The 22,609-nt window shown below is 41.1% G+C and overlaps 1 protein-coding gene across 3 annotated transcripts in view; it reads left to right on the plus strand.

The window, feature by feature from the left end:
• Positions 1 to 22,609, plus strand: part of TADA2A (transcriptional adaptor 2A) — a 58,822-nt gene that overhangs the window by 14,258 nt on the left and 21,955 nt on the right. For all 3 annotated transcript variants that reach the window (XM_066363224.1, XM_066363222.1, XM_066363223.1), the window contains 4 exons: positions 6,915 to 7,006; positions 10,051 to 10,208; positions 11,493 to 11,581; positions 15,028 to 15,100. In XM_066363224.1, the coding sequence (XP_066219321.1) occupies positions 6,915 to 7,006; positions 10,051 to 10,208; positions 11,493 to 11,581; positions 15,028 to 15,100 (412 nt within the window). The remainder of the gene's footprint in view (positions 1 to 6,914; positions 7,007 to 10,050; positions 10,209 to 11,492; positions 11,582 to 15,027; positions 15,101 to 22,609) is intronic.

Raw genomic sequence — 22,609 nt, forward strand, 5'->3', positions numbered from 1 at the left:
GTGTGGACATGTTTTCAACTCCTTTGGGTAAAAAATATCAAGAAACTCAATTGCTGGATCACTTGGTAAGGGTGTGTTTAGTTTTATAAGAGAATGCCAAACTGTCTTCCAAAGTGGCTGCATTATTGTGCATTCCCACCAGCAATGAATGAGAGTTCCTCTTGTTCTACATTCTCACCAACATTTGGTGTTATCTCTTCTGAATTTTGGTCATTCTAATAGGTATATACTGATAACTTTTTTAAAAAATTTATTTATTGATCTTAGACAGAAACATCAATCTGTTTCTGTATATGTCCTGACTGGTGATCGAACCTGCAACCTTTTCTTATCAGGACAGTGCTCTTACCAATTGAGTTATCCAGTGAGGGCATGAAACTTTTTTTTTGTGACAGAGAGAGGGACAGATAACGGAGAGATAAGAAGCATCATTTCATTGCAGCACCTTAGTTGTTCATTGATTGCTTTCTCATATGTGTCTTGACCAGGGGGCTATAGCAGATCCAGTGACCCCTTGCTTAAGCCAGTGACCTTGGGCTCAAGCCAGCAACCATGGGGTCATGTCTATGATCCCACGGTCAAGCCGGTGAGCCCATGCTAGCTGGTAAGCTTGTGCTCAAGCCGGATGAGCCCGTACTCAAGCCGGCAATCATGAGGTTTCGAACCTGGGTCTTGTGCATCCCAGTCCAACACTCTATCCACTGTATCACCGCCTGGTCAGGCTTGATAACTCTTTAATTAGCATTTCTCTGATAACATATAATGTGGAATATCTTTTCATATCCATAAATTTTTCCCCTTTTAATTGCAAAATGAAAAAGTGTGGTTGGAGTAGCTGTGACTGACTGCTTCAGTCTTCAAAGAGCTAGTTTATTTTTCCCAAATTCACACAAGAATGCCTAGAGCCAGGATACACATTTATTTAGACCTGACCAGGTGGTGACACAAGTAAACGAAGTATCAACCTGGGAGCCGGAGGTCCCAGGTTTGAAACCCTGTGATCGTCAACTTGAGTATGGGCTCACCAGCTTGAGCTAGTGAGCGGGATAGTCAGCTTGAGGGTGGGATCATAAACATGATCCCTTGGTCAGCTGACTTGAGAACAAAGGCCACTGGTTTGAAGCCCAAGGTCTTGGCTTGAGCAAGGGATCACTGGCTCAGCAGGAGGTCCCCTCCACTGTGCCCCCGCAACCATCAAGGCACATATAAGAAACAATCATTAAACAACCAAGGTGACAATGAGATGATGCTTCTCATCTCTCTCCCTTCATGTCTCTCTGTCCCTCTCTCTCTAAAAAAAAAACCAAAACATTCATTTGAATTGTGAAAATAATTCCTTCAAAGATAGTTAAGTACAGGTTGAGTAGATGGATGGTTATCCACTGTAGGAAAGCTGACTGAGCTCTCAAGCTGTTCTGGGCACAGTGCCCTTTATATAATGCTGAATATACCAAGTTTCATTCCAGGTCCACCTAATTCTTTTTTTTTTTTTTTTTTTTTGAAGTTGGAAACAGGGAGGCAGTCAGACAGACTCCTGCATGCGCCCGACTGGGATCCACCCGGCATGCTCACCAGGGGCGATGCTCTGCCCATCTGGGGCATTGCTCTGTTGCAACCAGAGCCATTCTAGTGCCTGAGGCAGAGGCCACAGCCATCCTCAGCGCCTGGGCCAACTTTGCTCCAATGGAGCCTTGGCTGCGGGAGGGGAAGAGAGAGAGAGAGGAAGGAGAGGGGGAGGGGTGGAGAAGCAGATGGGCGCTTCTCCTGTGTGCCCTGGCCGGGAATCGAACCTGGGACTCCTGCACGCCAGGCTGACGTTCTGCCACTGAGCCAACCGGCCAGGGCCACTTAATTCTTTTGATTACAGCATCCTTTTCTCACATATTCAACATCCCAACAAATACAGTTTAGAATTCCATCTTTTACTTTGGGTAGCTTTTGTAGGTTACTAATATTCCTTCTTTTCCTGCCAGTCTTACCTACTTTCAGATAAGGAAAAGAAGAGTTTGTTTGTTTTTTTTAAGATTTTATTTATTTTTATTCATTTTAGAGAGGAGAGACAGACAGAAGGGAGGAGGAGCAGGACACATCAACTCCCACATATGGTATGCCTTGACCAGGCAAGCCCAGGATTTCAAATCAGTGGCCTCAGTGTTCCAGGTCAACACTTGATCCATTGCACCACCATAGGTCAGGTACAAGTCTTTTCTAAGCAGGAATGATGGCCAAATTTTGACTTTCTACACATGAAGCCACTAAAAACTTGATTTAAAATTTTTTTTTTATTTTTTGCATGTCAAATCTCAGAAAACTTGAAATGGTTTTCAGTACTTTTGTCACCTCAGTGCTGTATTTTTGGAAGTTACTCATGCTGTGGTGGGTGGTGCAGTAAGATTTCTGAGTTCTATGCCTACTTTTGTCTTAAAATTCTTTTTGTGTGTGTGTATGTGTGTGTGTGTGTGTGTTTTTCTGAAGCTGTAAATGGGGAGAGACAGACAGATTCCCGCATGCACCCGACCGGGATCCACCCGGCACGCCCACCAGGGGGCGATGCTCTGCCCCTCCGGGGTGTCACTCTGTTGCGACCAGAGCCACTCTAGCGCCTGGGGCAGAGGTCAAGGAGCCATCCCCAGCGCCTGGGCCATCCTTGCTCCAATGGAGCCTTGGCTGTGGGAGGGGAAGAGAGAGACAGAGAGGGAGGAGAGGGGGAGGAGTGGAGAAGCAGATGGGTGCTTCTCCTGTATGCCCTGGCCGGGAATCGAACCCGGGACTTCTGCACGCCAGGCCGACACTCTACCACTGAGCCAACCGGCCAGGGCCTGTCTTATAATTCTTAGAACCTTCAACATATCAAGGCACCACTTTCTGTCACACCCTTTATAACAGTGATTCAATCTTAAGAGTTTAGTGCAGAAGGATCACCTGGGGAGCTTCTTAAAAAGGTCAATTCCTAAGTCTTGCTGTTAGTCTGGTTCAGTAGGGCTGCAGTTGGGTCCAGGGATTAAATAACTGATAAAACTTTCAGAAAAACTGGATTATGCCCATTTATTTTTATTTATTTTTGATGTGGAAAATATATATCTTGTTTATCTCACAGTAAAGTTGGTGAGGGCTATTTAATATTCTGAAATACAGTTTTAGAAATAACATAGGCTATGAGTTGTCATATTTACATATATTTATGGCACTTGTCAGTTTGAATATATGAATTTAGTATAGACATAGACCCTGAAATTTTACCTCATGTGGTTTGCTAAGCATATTTATAGTACATGCTCAGATAAACGTGTATTGCTTATTAGTAATGTGATTTCACAAATCATCATAATATTTTTGTCATTAATAAAAGATATAAGCATTTCTAAAGTCCTGTGTAATCTGAAGACCTCTTGTGTCACTTTTTAAAAAATATACTTTAGAAAATTTCAAGTGTATACTAAAATAGAAAGAATGGTGTTTCAGTTATCTATTGCTACCTGAGAGCTACCACAAAATAACCATATTATCTCCCACAGTTTTGTGGGTCAGGAATTCAGATAGGGCATGGCAAGGGTAGCTTTCAGTTCCACATGAGGTGCTGGGGCTGGAAGTCCAAGGGTTGGTTTGTTTTTTTCATAAACCTTGTCACCTCAGGATGATGGCTTGAATTGGTTGGGAGTTAGGGAGATCATCTTAACTGCCTAAGGCCTTGGTGGTTCTCCAGTAGTCTTAGGGCCTCTCCCTCTCCATGTGACCTTTCTACATGGTCTTCCAGCAAAGAGGCTAGATTTCTAATTGTTTTTTTTTATTGTTTATTATTTATTCATTTTAGAGAGGAGAGAGAGAGAGAAAAGTGGGGGAGGAGCAGGAAGTATCATCTCCCTTATGTGCCTTGACCAGGCAAGCCCAGGGTTTCGAATCAGTGATCTCAGCATTCCAGGTCGACGCTTGATCCACTGTGCCACCACAGGTCAGGCAAGGAGGCTAGATTTCTTATGTGGTTGCTCAGGAATCCCAAGAGCCCAAAAGTGGAAGCTGCAAGGCCTAAGCTAGTCACTCAATGAGAAGGGACCATACAGGATATGAATTTTAGGAGTTCATTGAGAGTCACCGCTGTAACCAACTACTGTGCATAGTGTAGTAAATTCCCATACACCTGTCATTAGTTCTTAAAATGATCAACTCATGGCCTATTTTATTTCATCTAAACCTCAACCCTTCAGATTACTTTGTAGCAAATCTCCTGTCTCTGGTTTCTTTCACTCAGCATGTTTTTGAGATTTATTCAAGTTGTATATAGTAGTTCCTTCCTTTTTGTGATTAATATTCCATGATAAGAATATAAACACAGTTTGTTTATCCATTCTGTTGATGGACGCCTGGACTTTGCCTAATTTTTGGCTATTATGAATAAAACTGCTAATGAACATTCTTGTGTAAGGATTTCTGTAGATACATATTTTCATTTTTCTTAGATACTTAGGAATGGAATTTCTGGGTCATAGAATGAATGATTAACTTTTAAGAAACTGCCAAAAAGTTTCCTAAATGGTTGTGTCATTTTAAACCTACTAGCAATGCCTGAGAGTTCTCATTGCTCCATGTACTTGTCAACTCTTGATATTGTCAGTTTCTTTACTTTAGCTATCTTGTGGTTTGTGAAGTATTATAAAAAAATTTTCAATTTCTACAATTTGTTCTAATTGGGATACAAATAAAGTCCCTACATTCTAATTGGTTGCCTCATATGTTTTCTATTCTGTGGGTTCTCCTCCCCAACCTTCCCTCATTCTTTCCCTCATTTCTTATAGTTTATTTGATTTTTTAAAAAACTGAGTTGTTTGTCTTAATAGATGTTAATACAGGCTGGATTTTGCTGACTAATGTGTTCCTCTGTCTTCTATATTTCCTGTAAATTGGTAGTTAGATTTAACGGCTGTATCAGATTCACTTATAATCATTGTCTAGATCTAGTAATTTATTGGGGGTTGCAAAATTGTTATCTTTGAATTCTATCACTCTTTTTAAATTTGAGTTAAATTCTGTTAATGGATAGTTTGTATCATTATGTGATCACCCTTAGGTAAAGTTTGTATAGGAAAGGCAGAATAAATACTTGATTATTTCCCTTTTTTTTGTATTAGTATTTTTATTTTGTGTGTGTGTGTGTGTGTGTGTGTGTGTATTATAGCAAGAGAGGAAGGTAGGAAGAAAGAGAGAGACGCACTGGAACATAGATCTGTTACTGTATGTGCCGTGACCAGGGATTGAACCAGCAACCTCTGTGCCTTGGGACAATGCTCTAACCAGCTAAGTTATCTGGGCACAGCTTTACTAGTTTTTAAAATATAAGTTGGGTTTCCTGGCACCTCTATATATTTATTATACTTGATGCATTTCAACCCTTTGAGTTGTTATTCTTATATGTATATGCTCAAAATGTTTCGTTACAAGTTTCTGAATCTTTTTGACATGACACTTAACAATCTTTGAGAGATTCTTTGCTTTTCAGTATGACAAAATATTTCGGTCTCATCCTGCACATTTTTTGACCCAAAGCTGGAATTAGCTTTTTCTTCAAGGAAAGAAGAAAGTTCCTTTAGTGGAAAATAGTATTTAGAGATGGCATACTGGCAATAGAAGTGCTTGTTGCTACTCAGTTGGTCATTGTTTCTAGCCCTTTTCAGTGAACAGGGTTAACAAATTGTTCTTTTTAAGAGAAAATATGTCAAGACTTTATTCTAAAATTTTCAATTGAAATACAAGACTACAACATTTTACATAACCTCAGATCTTGTATCTTTATCTTTTTTTTCTCCCAAGCCAAAAATTCCATTGCCAATGATGCCAGCACAGTTATTTGCTAACCACATAGCACATCCATATACAATAATCTCAGAATATACCAACACTACTGAAAACAGTTTAAGGGTTATTTTGGCAGTTCCTTTTACTTTTAAGGTATATTCTATAGATGTAGTCAAATTATTATAAAGTCAGTTGAGACGGTTACCTTCTATGTGTATCATGCCTTAAAATGAATGCATGTTTGTTACACTTTGCTATTAATTCTTATGATTTTAAATTTTAATAATTACATGCAATATTTATGTTTTCAAAGTTAAATCTGCAAAACAAGCAATATTCAGAGAATTCTAGCTTCTCTCTCTGTCCTTTCTACCCTGTTTTCTCCCTCCTTCCCCCGTAGGCAACCTTTTTTTTTTTTAAATGTATGGTTTATTCTTCTGGTTAAAAAATATATATATGGCCTGACCAGGTGGTGGCGCAGTAGATAGAGCGTCGGACTGGAATGCGGAAGTACTCAGGTTCAAGACCCCGAGATCACCAGCTTGAGCGTGGGCTCATCTGGCTTGAGCAAAAAGCTCACCGGCTTGGACCCAGAGTCACTGGCTCAAGCAGGGGGTTGCTTGGTCTGCTGAAGGCCCACGGTCAAGGCACATATGAGAAAGCAATCAATGAACAGCTAAGGTGTCGCAATGATAAACGGATGATTGATGCTTCTCATCTCTCTCCTTTCCCGTCTGTCCCTATCTATCCCTCTCTCTCTAAAAAAAAAAAGTATGTGAAAATATATATGTATATAAAAGTACATACACACACACACACACACACACGTATTCCCCTCTTTAGCTAAATGAGAGCATACTGTAATACTTATCCTTCCCTACCTTTGTGCTAAGTTTAAAAATACATATATTCTGCATGAGTTACTTGGCATTTATGGGTGATAATATGTATTGGAGACCTTTGGTGGTGGGTATATGAGTAAGGGCAGTAGAACACCAGGAGAATAGTTATTGAAATAGAATAGGTATTGGAAAGGACATAAATTAGTATTACGAGAAAGCAATCAGTTGAGATGGCTAGGTTCCACTTCTATATCTGTTCTTAGGCAAAATATTTTTTTTTCTTAGACCTCAGATTTTCCTGTTCTTGATCCCAGCTGGACTGCTCAAGAAGAGATGGCCCTTTTAGAAGCTGTGATGGACTGTGGCTTTGGAAATTGGTAAGAGCTTGGTGTTAGGGCTTGCCCTGCCCTTATGGGCTCGGAGAAGAAGGTGCTCTTGAAGGGTAAAGGGGAGAGCCTCAGAAAGAGGAGTTTGGGGGTCATGTAGGGAGGTCACATGTTGCTTTTCTGTTGACCCATGACTTAGAGACAAATCTTCTGAAATGCCTCACAGGGATATGGGATGTTTTGTGGTCTATGACTTGGTAGTCCTGAAAGACCCATTTTGGATGTATCAACAGAAGAAAAGTTATTCCTTTCTGAATAGTGGGGAAGTTTAGAGTCATTAGTCATTGTCCCTTAATGATTTTGATGATTTTTCTTGGCTATGGATGCTGTCGTCATTTAACTGAGTCAGACTTGAGGTAGATGGCCATAGCTTACCTAAGATTCAACTGACTTCCTATTTGCATTCTCTAGTTTTAGCTTCAAGTACCTTCTTTAGTCCAAGTTTGGCAGAACTGAACAGCAATCATTGCTGTTGCACTATGTGGAACCAACACTTAATAATATTACCACTCTCATTTTTATCCTTTGGGAATGCTTTGATACTGATGATACCATTTTGTGAACTAGATAGCAGAGACATTATTAATATATTTTGTTCATGAAGAATCGCAAGCGTAGGGACTTGAAATGATTTCTCGTGATCACGTAGCTTGTTAGGAAAGAACTCTTAATTAGCCTGACCAGGCGGTGGCGCAGTGGATAGAGTGTCAGACTGGGATGTGGAGGACCCAGGTTCAAGACCCCGAGGTCGCCAGCTTGAGCGCGGGCTCATCTGGTTAGAGCAGAAGCTCGCCAGCTTGGACCCAAGGTCGCTGGCTTAAGCAAGGGGTTACCTGGTCTGCTGTAGCCCCACGGTCAAGGCACATGTGAGAAAGCAATCAATGAACAACTAAGGTATCGCAATGAAAAACTAATGATTGATGGTTCTCATCTCTCTCCGTTCCTGTCTGTCCCCATCTATCCCTCTTTCTGACTCTCTCTCTCTCTCTCTCTCTCTGTAAACAAACAAACAAAACCTCTTAACTAGATCCACCCTGTCTTTTTTTTTTTTTCACAGAGACAGAGAGAGAGTCAGAGGGATAGACAGGGACAGACAGGAACGGAGAGATGAGAATCATCAATCATTAGTGTCTCGTTGTGCATTGCGACACCTTAGTTGTTCATTGATTGCTTTCTCATATGTGCCTTGACCGCGGGCCTTCAGCAGACCGAGTAACCCCTTGGTCGAGCCAACGACTTGGGGTCCAAGCTGGTGAGCTTTTGCTCAAACCAGATGAGCCCGTGCTCAAGCTGGCGACCTCGGGGTCTCGAACCTGGGTCCTTCTGCATCCCAGTCCGACGCTTTATCCACTGCGCCACTGCCTGGTCAGGCTACCCTGTCTTGACTTCCTAATCTTTCCTGATATTAATAGGATATACTATACTGCTCCCTATGTTGAGGGGCCTGAAGAAGAAGAGTTGAGTTCAGGTCACATTTTGTTGGTATTTGTTTACTTAGCATTTAAATTTATTACTATAACAAAAACTGTGAATTTTAGGAAACACCAAAGAAGATAGAAAATGTGATTATTTGTGAGATACTTGATAGTCATCTTTGGCCTTCTTGGTTCCTCATTTTTTACTTGCCATTCTAATGCTCTAAGATGGGCTAATCTTCCCTGGCCCCCTTCCCTCCTAGCAAAGACCACAAAAAGACTATTATTTCTCTATCCACTGGGGGTAAGGCACTAAGCTTGATGGTGAGGGTGCTAGAGTTAAGAATTATGACATTTATCCTGCCCTCAAGAAGCTTATAGTCTAGGAAGGGAATAAAAACTATCTATCTATATATGTATATATGGTTGAAGTACACCAAGCAGAGCATAGTCATGTCTTAGAAGTAAAAGTGAAGTGCTGTAGAATAGAGTTTAGAGGGGCTTTGAGAAATGTCATCTGTGCCTTTTCATCGTCTGGGCTAGGAGTCAGGGGTCTTGAGAGCAAATTCTGGCTTGGCCACTTCTGTGCTTTGTGTTCTTGAGCAAGTTTCTTACTGTCTTTGGGGCTCATTCTATCATCTATGAAATTGAGATAGTTAATAGTTAATAACCACACAGTTAATAGTAGGGTTAACTTAAAATGTGTTGCAGCCTGACCTGTGGTGGCGCAGTTAATAAAGCATGGACCTGGAACACTGAGGTCGCTGGTTCGAAACCCTGGGCTTGCCCAGTCAAGGCATATACAGGAAGCAACTACTATGAGTAGGTGCTTCCTGCTTCTCCCTCCTCTTTCTCTCTCTCTCTCCTCTTTAAAAGTTAATAAATAAATAAATATTAAACTATGTTGCAAATGTTTCTAGCTTATGATTGGCCTGTTATAAGAGCTCTAGTAAAGAAAGTTTGTTCATGTGAAATGCTTTGTAAACTATACAAAAGTATGCACATAAAACTATAGTTAGGTATATCTTATGTGTTCTGAAGTGGGTTATTACATATAGCAATTCTTTCCCTGGGGCCCAGCCCACAGGGTAATTAAAGTTTTCTAGTGGCCCGACCTGTGGTGGTACAGTGGATCAAGCGTCAACCTGGAACACTGAGGTCGCAGGTTCAAAACCGTGGGCTTGCCTGGTCAAGGCATATATGGGAGTTGATTCTTTCTGCTTCTTTCCCCTTCTCTCTTCTCTCTCTCTTCTCTAAAATGAACAAATAAATAAAAATAAAGGAAAAAAAGATCAGAGCAGAAATAAATGACATATAGACTAAAAAAATTTTTTTTAATGTTTTCTACTGATGTTTCCCTTCTTTTGGTGGAAAGGAAAGGACTTTTCAGATATTGTTTCTAAATCTTGGAGTAGCAGAATTTCGAATATCAGATTATACCAATATTAGGCTTATATTTGCCTTATTGTTCAGCTGATAAATCCAGGACATTAGTTTGGAGATATCCAGGTCCAGACATTATGTGGATGGGACTTAAAATTTGGAAAGAATAGACTTTGCTTTTATCATGATGTATAGTTGAAAGCATTACTCCCTCCTCTTTTCCTCACATTCCTCCAGGCAGGATGTAGCCAATCAGATGTGTACAAAGACCAAGGAGGAGTGTGAGAAGCACTATATGAAGCATTTCATCAACAACCCTCTGTTTGCATCTACCCTGCTGAACCTGAAGCAGACAGAGGAGGCAAAAACTGCCGACACAGCCATTCCATTTCACTGTAAGTGCGCCCTGTTTAAAGAGATACTTAGGTCATATTTGGGCCCAGTTGCATAACAGATAAATAATGGTTCGATGACTTGGACAGCTAATGAGTTTACAAAAGATAGGATGAGTTGGCATGGCCTTTATTGAGAGTCAGGGCCATAATGGGGCAAGGAGGGAACATCTCCCAGAGGTCAGAATTCTGTAATGGATGACAGGGCACCTGGGTCCAATGTGTAGTTACCTCTGAGACTTTTTAACACAGTAGTTAACTTTAACGCTTGCTCCAATGAGGTAAGATGTGCAAAATGAACTTTCCATGCTGTTGGAACACAAGGCTTTTTACAATCCTTTGGAGGGTTTATGATTGTAGATCTTAGTTACTTAAGGAAGTCCAGTATTTGACTCATTATCATTATTTATTAATCATTTCAGTGTTATGTCTGAGAAGCAATTTATTACTTTTGTTCGCTTGGCTGTGGCAGTAATGGCACACTTTTTAAAAAATCTCATGGGACTGAGGGACCCATGAGTCTCTTAACAAAACATAACCAAACCATGATGAATTATAAATGCACATCTTTCCTCAATGACTCCCAGAGCACAAGTAATGAGATAAGAATGTTTTCCCTTCCTCCCTCCTACTCTCTAGAAACAGTTTCATAGCTGATTAACTCAAAGCCTGATGACCCCCTCCTATTTCGATAGTATGTACTTGGATATTAGTGCTGTTCCCAAATCCACCATTTGTTCTCTTAGAAACCCAGTGAACTAGGCAGAGTAGGTACTCTTATTTTACCCACGAGGTAAACAGGTTCAGAACGTTTAAGTAATTTGTGCAAGGTCAAGTGGATATTAAGGGGTGAGTGGATATAAGATCTGGGACTCAGTTCTGGCTAACTGCCAAATCTAATGGAGTTTTGTTTGGTTTTTTTCCCTCTCAGTTAGATGAGGTTTGTAAATTGAGGTTGGTCCTAACGCATATTGTTCTATTATATTAAAGAAAAGATCCTTGATTTTTTTCTTATTTTAAAAGCCAAAGACTGAGCAAACTTTTCCATATTTATTTAAAGGATTCCCTAATTTGTAATTTCCTTTTTAAGAAATCAGTCTGTTTCCTTCTATAATACTTCATCTTTTTCACTTTTCCCTTTATGAAAACCTTTTAAATTTTACCAATTCTCTCAGACCCTGTCTTTTCCCAGGCAAAGCTGTTTCAGAGTGTAAATGAGGACTATTTCTGTGTCACTTTTTTAAGGCCAATATAAAGTAAGTAAGAAAAACTCTTAAATTCTTCCAGCTGCAGATGACCCTCCCCGACCAACCTTTGACTCTATGCTCTCTCGGGACATGGCAGGATATATGCCAGCTAGAGCCGACTTCATTGAGGTAGGAGTGACTTGTTTTTGTTTCTAATTTGGCTTGTGTCTCTTATCCACAGGTTCCATACCTCTAACAAAGATTTTCAAAACACTGTCATTCAGAGAGTCTTATGCAGACACATTTTCTTCTACGTGAGTGCCTTTTCTCATGTGTAAACATTTTCACATGTAGAACAGTACAAGTTCTTCAGACCAAGAATCTGTTTCTTGTGTTTCATTGGTGTTGGCTCCCATTTTCTTAGTAGATGTGGGGTTTCTATAGACTGGTTCTCATTCCACACCTAGGGGCTCTCAAGGTTGTACCATGTCGGGGCTGGCAGACTTTTTCTGTTAAAAGCCACATGGAAAATATTTTAGGTTTTGTAGTCCACAAAGTCTTTTTTGCAGCTAAACTTTGCCACTCTTGTTGCAAAAGCAGCGTGGATAATATGTAAACAAATGAGCATGCCTGGGCTCCAGCAAACTTTATTTACAGAAACAGGCAGCAGGCTGGATTTGTCACAGAGGGTGTAGTCGGTGGACCCCTCTACTGTATTTATAAGATAAAGAATGATGAATGGATATAAAACTACATGCTCCTTGTTCAGCTGTGAAGTTAAAAGCCATGAGAATGTAGTCGCAGGTTTTTTGATTTGTCATCTAATTCACAATAACGGCTCCTGGAGGTAAGTTGAAAGTTCAGCAAGCTACAAACCATTTTGCTAGCCACACCCAGGTCAGCAATTTTTCCACAGCAAGAGATATTGTAAGCCATACCATAGACACTCTCCCTGCAAATTGTACTCATTGAATGGAATATGAACAGATTTCCCCATTGAGCTATATAAGCAATGTTATTGAATAACGAGAGCTTTCAGAAGGTAGTGAAAAGATAGATGAATGAATGCAGACAGTGGTCATATATGAAGAGCTAGTCAGAGTTAGAGTTTCTGGGATTACCTTTTACTTTTAGAGCAATAGCTTTGGCTTTATTCGTGAACTGGTCTCATTTTTACTATCACTCCTGCCTGAAAACCTCTCAGATTTTCCCCATGACTTACTATTATTTATGGCAATGTCCTGGCTTTGTACCCCATTTAGTACTATTTTTTTTTTTTCTGATAGAAAGTTTACTTGTTTTTAAATACATAAGTAAGGTATGTGTCTTTAGTACAACCTAGATTTTTTACAATTTTTTTTTTATAAATTTTTATTTTAATGGGGTGACATCAATAAATCAGGGTACATATATTCAAAGAAAACATTTCCAGGTTATCTTTTCATTTAGTTCTGTTGCATACCCATCACCCAAAGACAGATCGTCCTCCGTCACCCTCTATCCAGCCTTCTCTGTACCCCCTCCCCCTCCCCCTCTCCCTCTTCCCCTCCCCCCCCACCCCCCACCCCCCCGTAACCACCCCACGCCTGTCCATGTCTCTTAGTCTCGTCCCTATGTCCCACCAATGCATGGAATCCTGCAGCTCTTGTTTTTTTCTGATTCACTTATTTCACTCTGCACAATGTTATCAAGATTCCACCATTCTGCTATAAGTGATCCGATATCATCATTTCCTCTAGCTGAATAGTATACCATGGTGTATATGTGCCCCATCTTCTTTATCCAGTCTTCTATTTTTTTTTTACAGTGTTTAAAAGCCTTTAAGCAAACTCTTGGCCAATACAGCAAGAATCCATAAAAGAGTAGTGTCCTTAACATGTTCACCAAGTCCAAGTTGGCCCCATCACCATGCCAAATTCCTGAAAAATGCAACCCATCCACAGTTAGTCTGTTAGGAGCTGTCACAGGAAGCAGGAGTCCAGGAAAAGTCCACATCCAGGAAAAGTCCTCATGGCACTGGAATTGTTGCCACCATTCTATACTTTGCAGCTCATGTCCAAGTCCCAATGACCGCTGCTTCTAGCTGGTAATGATTCAGGTAGACTGGAAAGGCCATTTGCAGCATGCGTGGATATGGAGCTTCTGTTCTCCTCTGCCTGGAGAGATGAGACCAGGTTGCTTTTCCCTGGAGCTCTGCGACTGTGGCATGGTAAAGAGAACCTTGGGATACACTAAGCTGGGTGGCAAAGGTAGATTCATAATAGAAGTTGGCAAAAGGGGGAAAGAGAGCTCTAAAGTAGGAGTAGGTCCCGGCCTGAAATATGAGTGGGGCATTGAGGTAGGAGGGATAAAGGAAACACTATATATTAAGCAAAGCAGCAGAAAATAGGACTATCAACACCCACAACAGAGATCTTTGAGGAAAGAATAAAAAACCTGACTATTCAGGCAAAACATAGTTAAGTGGCCCTTGTGCAAATGAGATCGGTTTACCTGCTTCTTGGAAGAAATACCCTAGGCTCGTCCACAGTGTCATAGATGGGGCCGACGGCCCTGGGCACCTTCAGCCTTCAGTGGCAAACCCCAGCATTCTGGGCAAGGTTAGGTCATAGGTGGCTGGATCAGGGTTGGAAGAGACTGAACCCTCCCTTAGAGGAGCGAGGGGGAAGCCTACCTTCCAGTGTCCCTGTTTCCTCACAGCAGAGGCATGTAAGCCTGACAGGCTTTAGCTCAATGACCTTCCTTTCCACTATTGAAGCAGGACCCAGATGGCATCCTGTGAGACCCCTTTGGGGCATTGGGTCCTTTAAGGGTGTACCCTAAAAGCTGGTAGTTCCCCTGATCTCTATTGAGCTTTTTCTGCCTCCAGGTATCTTAAAAGCCCATGCTCAGAAGATCTCGCTGAGGGGTTTGAGGATCCCCATCCGCCTATATAAATCTTTCCCATATATCTGGAGCTATTTGGAAAAAGACAAAACAGTGTTATTAGCTGGATCTAATAAAGAAGGTAGTAGTTTGCAGGCGAAAAAGATTTGATGTCTCCTGTTCATCAGCATTCAAAAGAAATGTAAATTTTTTTTTTTTTTAAGTAAGAAGCATGATATGGTAGACCTGTAGGAGTTCCAGGATATGACTACCCCCCTTTTAAATTTTTTTTTTTTAATTGACCTTAAAATGTTTGCTGAGTACACTTTAATAATACCTTAACTTTAAAGATTGTAAGCATGACAAAATACAGTAAATGCTTTTGCTCCATATGCAGGAGCATTTTCAGTTTAGCCAGTTTAGGAAATCCAATAATAGAACAATGCATACAGACAATGAGCTATAACATGCTTAGCAGCCTCTCCTGTTCTGACAGGTTACTATAGATCCAGAATATGTATCCACTGTAATGTGGACATACGACTGTTTGCCAAATGAAGGTATATGAGTAACATCCATCTGCCAAAGTTGTCCTGGTAGGGGTCCTTGAGGGTTAACTCCAAATGAAGGGGCAGTATAGGACCCCTCATTTAGTACTTTTAATGAGCATTTGCCTCTGTATTTTCTGCTTGCTTCTAATACATGGCTACTGTAAAAGTATTACTCAAAGCTGATAAGTTTGGGGTGGGAATTTTTTTTTCCCAAAACAGGAGTTTGACAATTACGCAGAGTGGGATTTGAGAGACATCGATTTTGTTGAAGATGACTCGGACATTTTACATGGTAACATTTTGTTTCAACAAATGTTTTTATTCATTGCAAACTGTGTGATGACATTGTGTTGGGGGCTGGGAATATAAAGATGAATAAAACACATCCCCTGCCCTTGATGAGACTCAAAATCTAGTGATTAAGTTGCTGGACTTACCTTGTTGTTGGGTTTTGACCACAATGAAAAAGGTTGTTTATGCTGATGATGAGTGTTGATTATATGATGGTAGTTGGGAATATCCCATTCCTTGGACTAGGTCCCTGGGCAACAAACTGCGGCTTGCGAGCCACATGCGGCTCTTTGGCCCCTTGAGTGTGGCTCTTCCACAAAATACCACGTGCAGGCGCTACCTTGATAAGGAATGTGCCTACCTATATAGTTTTAAAAATTTGGCTTTCAGCCCTGGCCAGTTGGCTCAGTGGTAGAGCGTCAGCCTGGTGTGCAGAAATCCCGGGTTCGATTCCTGGCCAGGGCACACAGGAGAAGCGCCCATCTGCTTCTCCACCCCTCCCTCTCTCCTTCCTCTCTGTCTCTCTCTTCCCCTCCCGAAGCCGAGGCTCCATTGGAGCAAAGATGGCCTGGACGCTGGGGATGGCTCTGTGGCCTCTGCCTCAGGCGCTAGAGTGGCTCTGGTTGCAACATAGCGATGCCCCGGAGGGGCAGAGCATCCATCGCCCCCTGGTGGGCAGAGCGTCGCCCCTGGTGGGCATGCCGGGTGGATCCTGGTCGGGTGCATGCGGGAGTCTGTCTGTCTCTCCCCATTTCCAGCTTCAGAAAAATACAAAAAAATAAATAAATTTGGCTCTCAAAAGAAATTTCAATCTTTGTACTGTTGATATTTGGCTCTGTTAACTAATGAGTTTGCTGACCACTGGACTAGGTGATCTTTCTATTGATTGAGGTAAGTCTACACTGAGGTAATTGGTTAACTGACCCTCACTGCCTCCTTAGAAGGAAAGGATTAAGGACCCTGGCCAGATCGCTTTGTTGGTTAGAGCATCATCCCAAAGTGCAGAGTTTGCTGGTTCGATCTCCAGTCAGGGGACATAGAACAGCTCAACGTTCCTGTCTCTCTCCCCCTCTCCCTCTCCCTACTTCTCTTGCCCTCCACCTTGCTGAAATCAATAAATAAAAAAAGGGAGGGAGTCAGTATGAAGACCTTGGGATATCGGTAGCAACTGCCGATACTAGGTGTTCACTATAATTTGTTACCCGAAATTTTCCAGGGGTAAAGAATGAAAATTCTTTGAGGATTTTTAGACCAAGATTAGGCATTTCTTGTTTCTCGGAATAGTTGAATTTTTAACGTATCTGAATTCTCATCCAAGATTAGCCCTCTAAGGATTTGTATCAACTCTTGTGTTATAACATAGATGGTTAATGCCAACAGGGCTCTTAAAAATGGGTGGTTAGACTTTGGTTGAATCTCTTTTTCTATCCCTCTTTCTGTTTTCAGTGAACTGCATGTATAAAGTAATTCCCAGTCTTCTCTTTCATTTCAGTCCAGAATGGAATATGATACAATATGAATAATATGAATAATGCTCCCTTGGATTTGGTATTCCCCAAACAGCATTTTCTTTGTTTTTCTTAAATCTATATTCCAGGCAGGAAAGACAAGCAGAATCCTCGTATAAATCAAGTTTTCATGTGGCATTAACTGCTACTCTGTCACTACAAGAGGAACTTGATCCTTTTCTCCACAGAAGAGCTGCCTGTGTGTTTGTTATACCAGACTTAGGACAAAGAAAGAGTCCTCATAAAAAAATTTACCTTTAGAATTTTTCTCTACATATTTCCTGAGCAGTTTTCTTTGCAAAATTTCATTTCTCTTCTCCCACACGACTTGAAGGAAAGTCAAGAGTGACGCAGATTGAACTAAAAGAGGAAAGCCTGAAAGCAAACTAATTTAGCACTCACAAGAGTCATTGTATTTGTTCAGTCATCATGCCAATCTCTTCTTTTCAACCCTGGGTAACTGATGTTCTTGTCTTTTCTCATCTTGTGTTCTTCCCTCGAAGGTAGTATGCAGATAGCCGTTCAGTATTTGTCCATATATACCAGCTTTAATTAAAATGGTGTTCCCTGGCTTCTATCTTTCTCTTCCAGAATACAGAGATATAAAATGCACCTTTATAAATGTTACCCTTTTAGATAGTGTTCAAAAGTAGTAAACTTTTGGAAGTCAGAATCTCTAATGTCAATAATGGCTAAACTGTGTAAGAGACTTGCTGAGTCACTTCTCTGGGCCCTAATCCAAGGTCTTCATTCTTAAGCCTCAACATGATTAAGAAAACTGTAGTAATGGTTGGTATTTAATGTCACCCTTCATTCTTCATAGAAGCAGGATCTGTCATTTGTTCTGGTGCACTTGTGCTACTCTCTGTAGTTAAGTGAGAGCAGAAGAAAAAAAAATCACAAAGAAGCAATTGATTAACAATTTTCATTTCGGTTAGCATTTCAAACCTCTAACATACTTCATTATTTGTGCTCTTTCTACAACTTCTATGGCCATGTTAGTCACTTGATTCTAGTTCACTTAAACTAGAACCGAAGCATCAGTTATTGTTGCACATAAGTAGCTTTAAGAGAACATAAATTATCCCTGCCTCCCCTTTCCTTCTCTCTCTACTGGTGAACTGTAAGATGTTGAGATGAGTGCTATAGAAAAGGTGATAACATTTTAAAGAGGTTTTACAACACAAGAGGGATGACTTGCTGGTGCCACAAAGAGATGCCCTGTTTATGGCTCTGAGTTCTTAGCTCTTCTGGCAGCATGACTCACTGTCCTGTAGGGCACGTTGTCCCCAGGGTGGGCAGTTTCTTTCTGAGCACTCACTGTAAGGGGACCAGGAGCCCAAGGAGACTCAGGAAGGAATGAGAAGGAGCACACCTAGAACAGGTAAAGGGACATGTATTTTGTGCAAATCCAAACACTGATTCAACCTTGGACTCGCCTTTGAGTGAGTCACTGGGTGATCATGGGCAAGTCCTTAGGATCTTGCTTATTGTTTCTTTGTGTCTTCTGCCAAAAAAGAAGGGTGACTCTGATTAGTCAGAGAGTATAAATGTCTCCAATGAAAGATGGTACATAATTCAGGGTGATGTTATTACCATTCCATTATGACATTATACTCTTAACATTACTGAACATTAGCAACATTCCTTTTATGTTCCCTCACTTGTAACTACTGGAAGGAAGCAAACTGTTTTGCTTGGCTGGGATTTTTTTTCATATTCCATCCTAAAAGATCAATGGATGCCACCAAGCCCTTTTCCTTACCCAAAGACTTTTGCTATGATTCATAGAATTTATCTAATAAAATGGGTTTGAATGGTCCATTATAGAGACCTGAGACACAGTGGAGGGACAATAAATTGCATTCCAACCACCAGAGACTTTTAGAAAGGGCCCAGAGAAGCTTCGACAAGTGAAGCAGTGTCTGAGGAAGAAAATAAGGAAGTTCTGGGATCCCTAAATGACACTTCCTTGTATTTTATTGAAATAAGCAGCAATTATGGGTTCAACAGAGATGCAGAGGACTCCTAACCCTGACACTCTCTGTGTCATGGTGTATTGTGGGAATTTCCATGCAGACGCAGTGTATGTTTCCCTTTTTGTGAGAATATTACTCACCATCAGCTTCCATTTAGGAAAATCTCTCCTTAATTTGTGGACACCTCTTCCCCAGAGATTCACAGGTTCTGAAATCCTGGATGCAACATCTTTTAACCATTGCTGTCTCATAATCCAAGCAAGCAAGAGGCAGTATAACCTCCTTCCTGTATGTTCGGTTTGTTTTCAACATCTCTTAGGGTTGCCCATTAAAACTGGTTATTTTCTCTTTATTTGGAAAGGTAATTTCAGCAAAATTTTTTATCCAAGCATTGATCCCCCCCCCCCCCACTTTTCCCCCACCTTTGGCCCATATTGTCAATCTTTAGATCCTTTTACAGTTAGTCGATCAGAGGTCCAGCCTAATTTCTGAGTACACTCACCTTTTGGTAGGACCCTACCCTTAGTAGTGACTTGACTATTTTATGCTTAGGACATTTTAGACATAAATGCTATTAGTAATAGCCAATACATACAGCACTGTTTGTCACGTACCATTTTAAGCCCTTCACACGTATGAATTTATTTAATCCTCACAAAATTCTGTGAGTTGGGCATTAGTATTATTCTCATTTTATAGACACGGAAATTGAGAAATGGAAATAACAAGTAACTTGCCTGAGGTCATGTAACCTGCAAGTGACGGAGCCATCTCCAGAATCTATGATTTTAATACTGTACTAATTATCTTTGCAACATTACATTTTTGTTGCTTTTGTAGGGGGGTGACATTTCACATTTGTTGTCTCCTATGGCTTAACCACATTCCTGAGAAGTAGACTAGGTATTTTCCCATTTTACATTCGGGGTAATGTACAAAGGAGTTCAGGAACTTGCTCAAGGTCTCCTAGTTGCTGACTTGAACCTTTAGGTCATGTAGTCTTTTTTCCTTTGCAGAACTGATTGTGTACATCTTGTCCAAAGCTTGGGCGTGGTGGGGTGGGGGATGACTTTTAAAAAGCTTTGCCTATTGGGAATACCTGAGTCACAGGTTTGGACTTGTGTGGCTGACATAAGGCTTTTGATTGGCTTCCCTGCAGTTAAGGCCTCTGACTTGCTTTTCTTGCCAAGCAGACAGTAAGTGCCTTCTGTCGAGAAAACAGAAACATATTGCCAGCTATTTTGAACAATGTCAGAAATACATTGCAGTGGGAAGGAGCTGCCTCTGACTTCTGCACACTTCTTGAAATATTTTAAGGCCAGCCATTTGGAAACTTTGTTATCAGTCCTCAGTATTATCCTGAGGAGACTATTCTCTCTCCCCATGGCTGAGATTTCGGAGATTTTGGAGATTTCGGAGGCCTTACATCAGTGGATAGGTGACAGGGGTTATGGTTCATTTGTTTGTTTGTTTTTAATGATCTCTAGTTCTTTGTTAGCCCACTGTACTGCAGATTCACGTTCCTGCCTGTCCGCCCTGTTATTTCTGCTCTGCCTGCTGTGGCATGGTCCTCCCTGAGTTGGCTGTGCAGTTAAGATCTTATAATTATAAGATCTTATAATTTCTGCAGTCTGAGTGTGCATTTATTTATTTATTTATTATTAAGCGAGAGGTGGGAAGGCAGAGACTGATTCCTGCATGCGCCCCAACTGGGATCTACCCCCGCAAGCCCCCTATTAGGCGATGCTCTGCCCATCTGGAGCCATTGCTCCATTGCTAGGCAACCACGCTTTTTAGCTACTGAGGCGAGGCCATGGATCCATCCTCAGTGCCTGGGGCCAACTTACTGAAACTATGCGAGCCTTGGCTGCAGGAAGGAGGGATTGGGGGTTGGAGAAGTAGGTGGTTGATCCTCCTACATTCTCTGACCTGGAATTAAACCTGGGACTTCCACACGCTGGCTGAATGAAGCTCTGCCGCTGAGCCAGCTGGCCAGGGCTCTGAGTGTGCTTTATAAAGAAAGGAGATAGTTTCAAATAGAAATTTTTCTCTGAGAGAATTCCATTTCTCCTCTCATTTGTTTCTATGTGTTTCTTTCCTTCCCTCATTAACCAGAGTCAGTTGTTCATGTTTGAATGATCAAGCTGTATAACCAATTATCAGCAGTATATATTTATAGAATTTTTTTTGGTAACACAGTTTCTTTAGTTTATTTATTTTTTTGTTTTAATTAAGTCATTCCCACACAAATTTCAGGAAACAACATGGTAAGTTAGTGTCTTAGAAAAATTACAAAAATACTTTGTCAGAATTAGCAGTGATTTTCACTGTATCATCAAAGTGTTTCTTTACTATTGAACTCATTTCATTATTTGGTGACTAAATGAGATAAGGCACACAAAGAGCCGGAATGTGACAAATAACTCAGTGTATTTTACCTATTTACTTAGCTATTATATTTGTTTCTCTTTTTGTCTTGAACTATTGACTTTCTGATTCTATTTGTCAAAAGAAAGAGAATTCACTCTAAGGCATATGTTAGGTACATGTCAAAGACACATCCACTCCACCCTCCTCTTACCTGCCTTTCTACCATACAGGCCTGTAAAGTGCATCTCCACCAGCAGAGCATTGTAGAGCCTATTATTTCACAGCAGTTGTTGGAAAACACTGGCAGCGCCTGGCCTGTGGTGATGCAGTGGATAGAGCACTGACTTGGAATGCTAAGGTCCCTGGTTCGAAACCCTGGGCTGCCCGGTCAAGGCTCATACAATAAGCAATCAGTGAACAACTAAAGCGAAACAACTATAAGTTGCTGCTTCTTACTGTCCCTCCCTTTCCTCTTTCTGTAAAATCAATAAATGAAATCTTAAAACACTGGCAGAGTATGGGTTATTCTATGGTACCCGGGCTTTCAAATGGAACTACCCTATAAATCAAGAAAGAGTTTATTTGTAAAAAGAGTTCTTTTATCCAAAAAAAAATTGAAAATCATTGCCTTAAATCTCAGACCTGCCTGAGATTTAAATCTCATCACCTGCCTGACCAGGTGTTGGTGCAGTGGATAGAGTGTCTGATTGGGACACGGAGTACCCAGGTTGGAAACCCCGAGGTCGCCAGCTTGAGTGCGGGCTTATCTGGTTTGAGCAAGGCTCACCAGCTTGAGCCTAAGGTTGCTGGCTTGAGCAAGGGGTCACTCGGTCTGCTGTAGCCCCCAGTCAAGGCACATATGAGAAAGCAATCAATGAACAACTTGAACAACTAAGGTGCCGCAACGAAGAATTGATGCTTCTCATCTCTCTCCGTTTCTTTCTGTCTGTCCCTATATGTCCCTCTCTGTCTCTCTCTGTCTCTGTCACACACACACACACAAACTCTCAGACCTGGCCCTGGCCAGTTGGCTCAGTGGTAGAGCCTTAGCCCAGCATGTATAAGTCCCAGGTTTGATTCCTAGTCAGAGCACACTGAGAAGCAACCATCTGCTTTTCCAGCCCTACCCCTTCTCTCTCTCTCTCTCTCTCTCTCTGCCTTCTCTCTCTTTCTCTTTCTCTCCCACAGCCATGGCTCAAACGGTTTGAGCAAGTTGCTCAACTTTTGTTTCCTTTCATGTAGTGAAAGAAATGGTGATTCTAACTAGCCAGGGTGTTCTGTTCTCTTTCTTATTGGTTCCATTTCTTTCCCTACCCTAAAACTATTTCCAGCAGAAGTATGGGTTTCAAACTGTTCCATGGAGGTGCCCTCAGAGACTACTGCATGGAAAGGTAGCTGGATATGGAGTTGAGAGAAGAGATTCATCTAGAGCACATCTCACTTATCCTTTGGAAAACAAGATTTAAGAGTTATACAAACAATGTATAAATCTGTGCTGACTCATTGCCCCCATGAGCTAAACTGAAACTTATATTTCACATTCTTTGGATAAGATTGGATTGATGTTTTTATTAGTATTACAGAGGCTGTATTTTTAAATGAAGCTTTCTATCCTGGAAGAAGTGTATGTCATGCACAACCAAATTCTTTGTT

Source organism: Saccopteryx leptura, chromosome 2 (genome assembly GCF_036850995.1).
Source record: "Saccopteryx leptura isolate mSacLep1 chromosome 2, mSacLep1_pri_phased_curated, whole genome shotgun sequence".
In the NCBI taxonomy this organism is placed as follows: domain Eukaryota; kingdom Metazoa; phylum Chordata; class Mammalia; order Chiroptera; family Emballonuridae; genus Saccopteryx; species Saccopteryx leptura.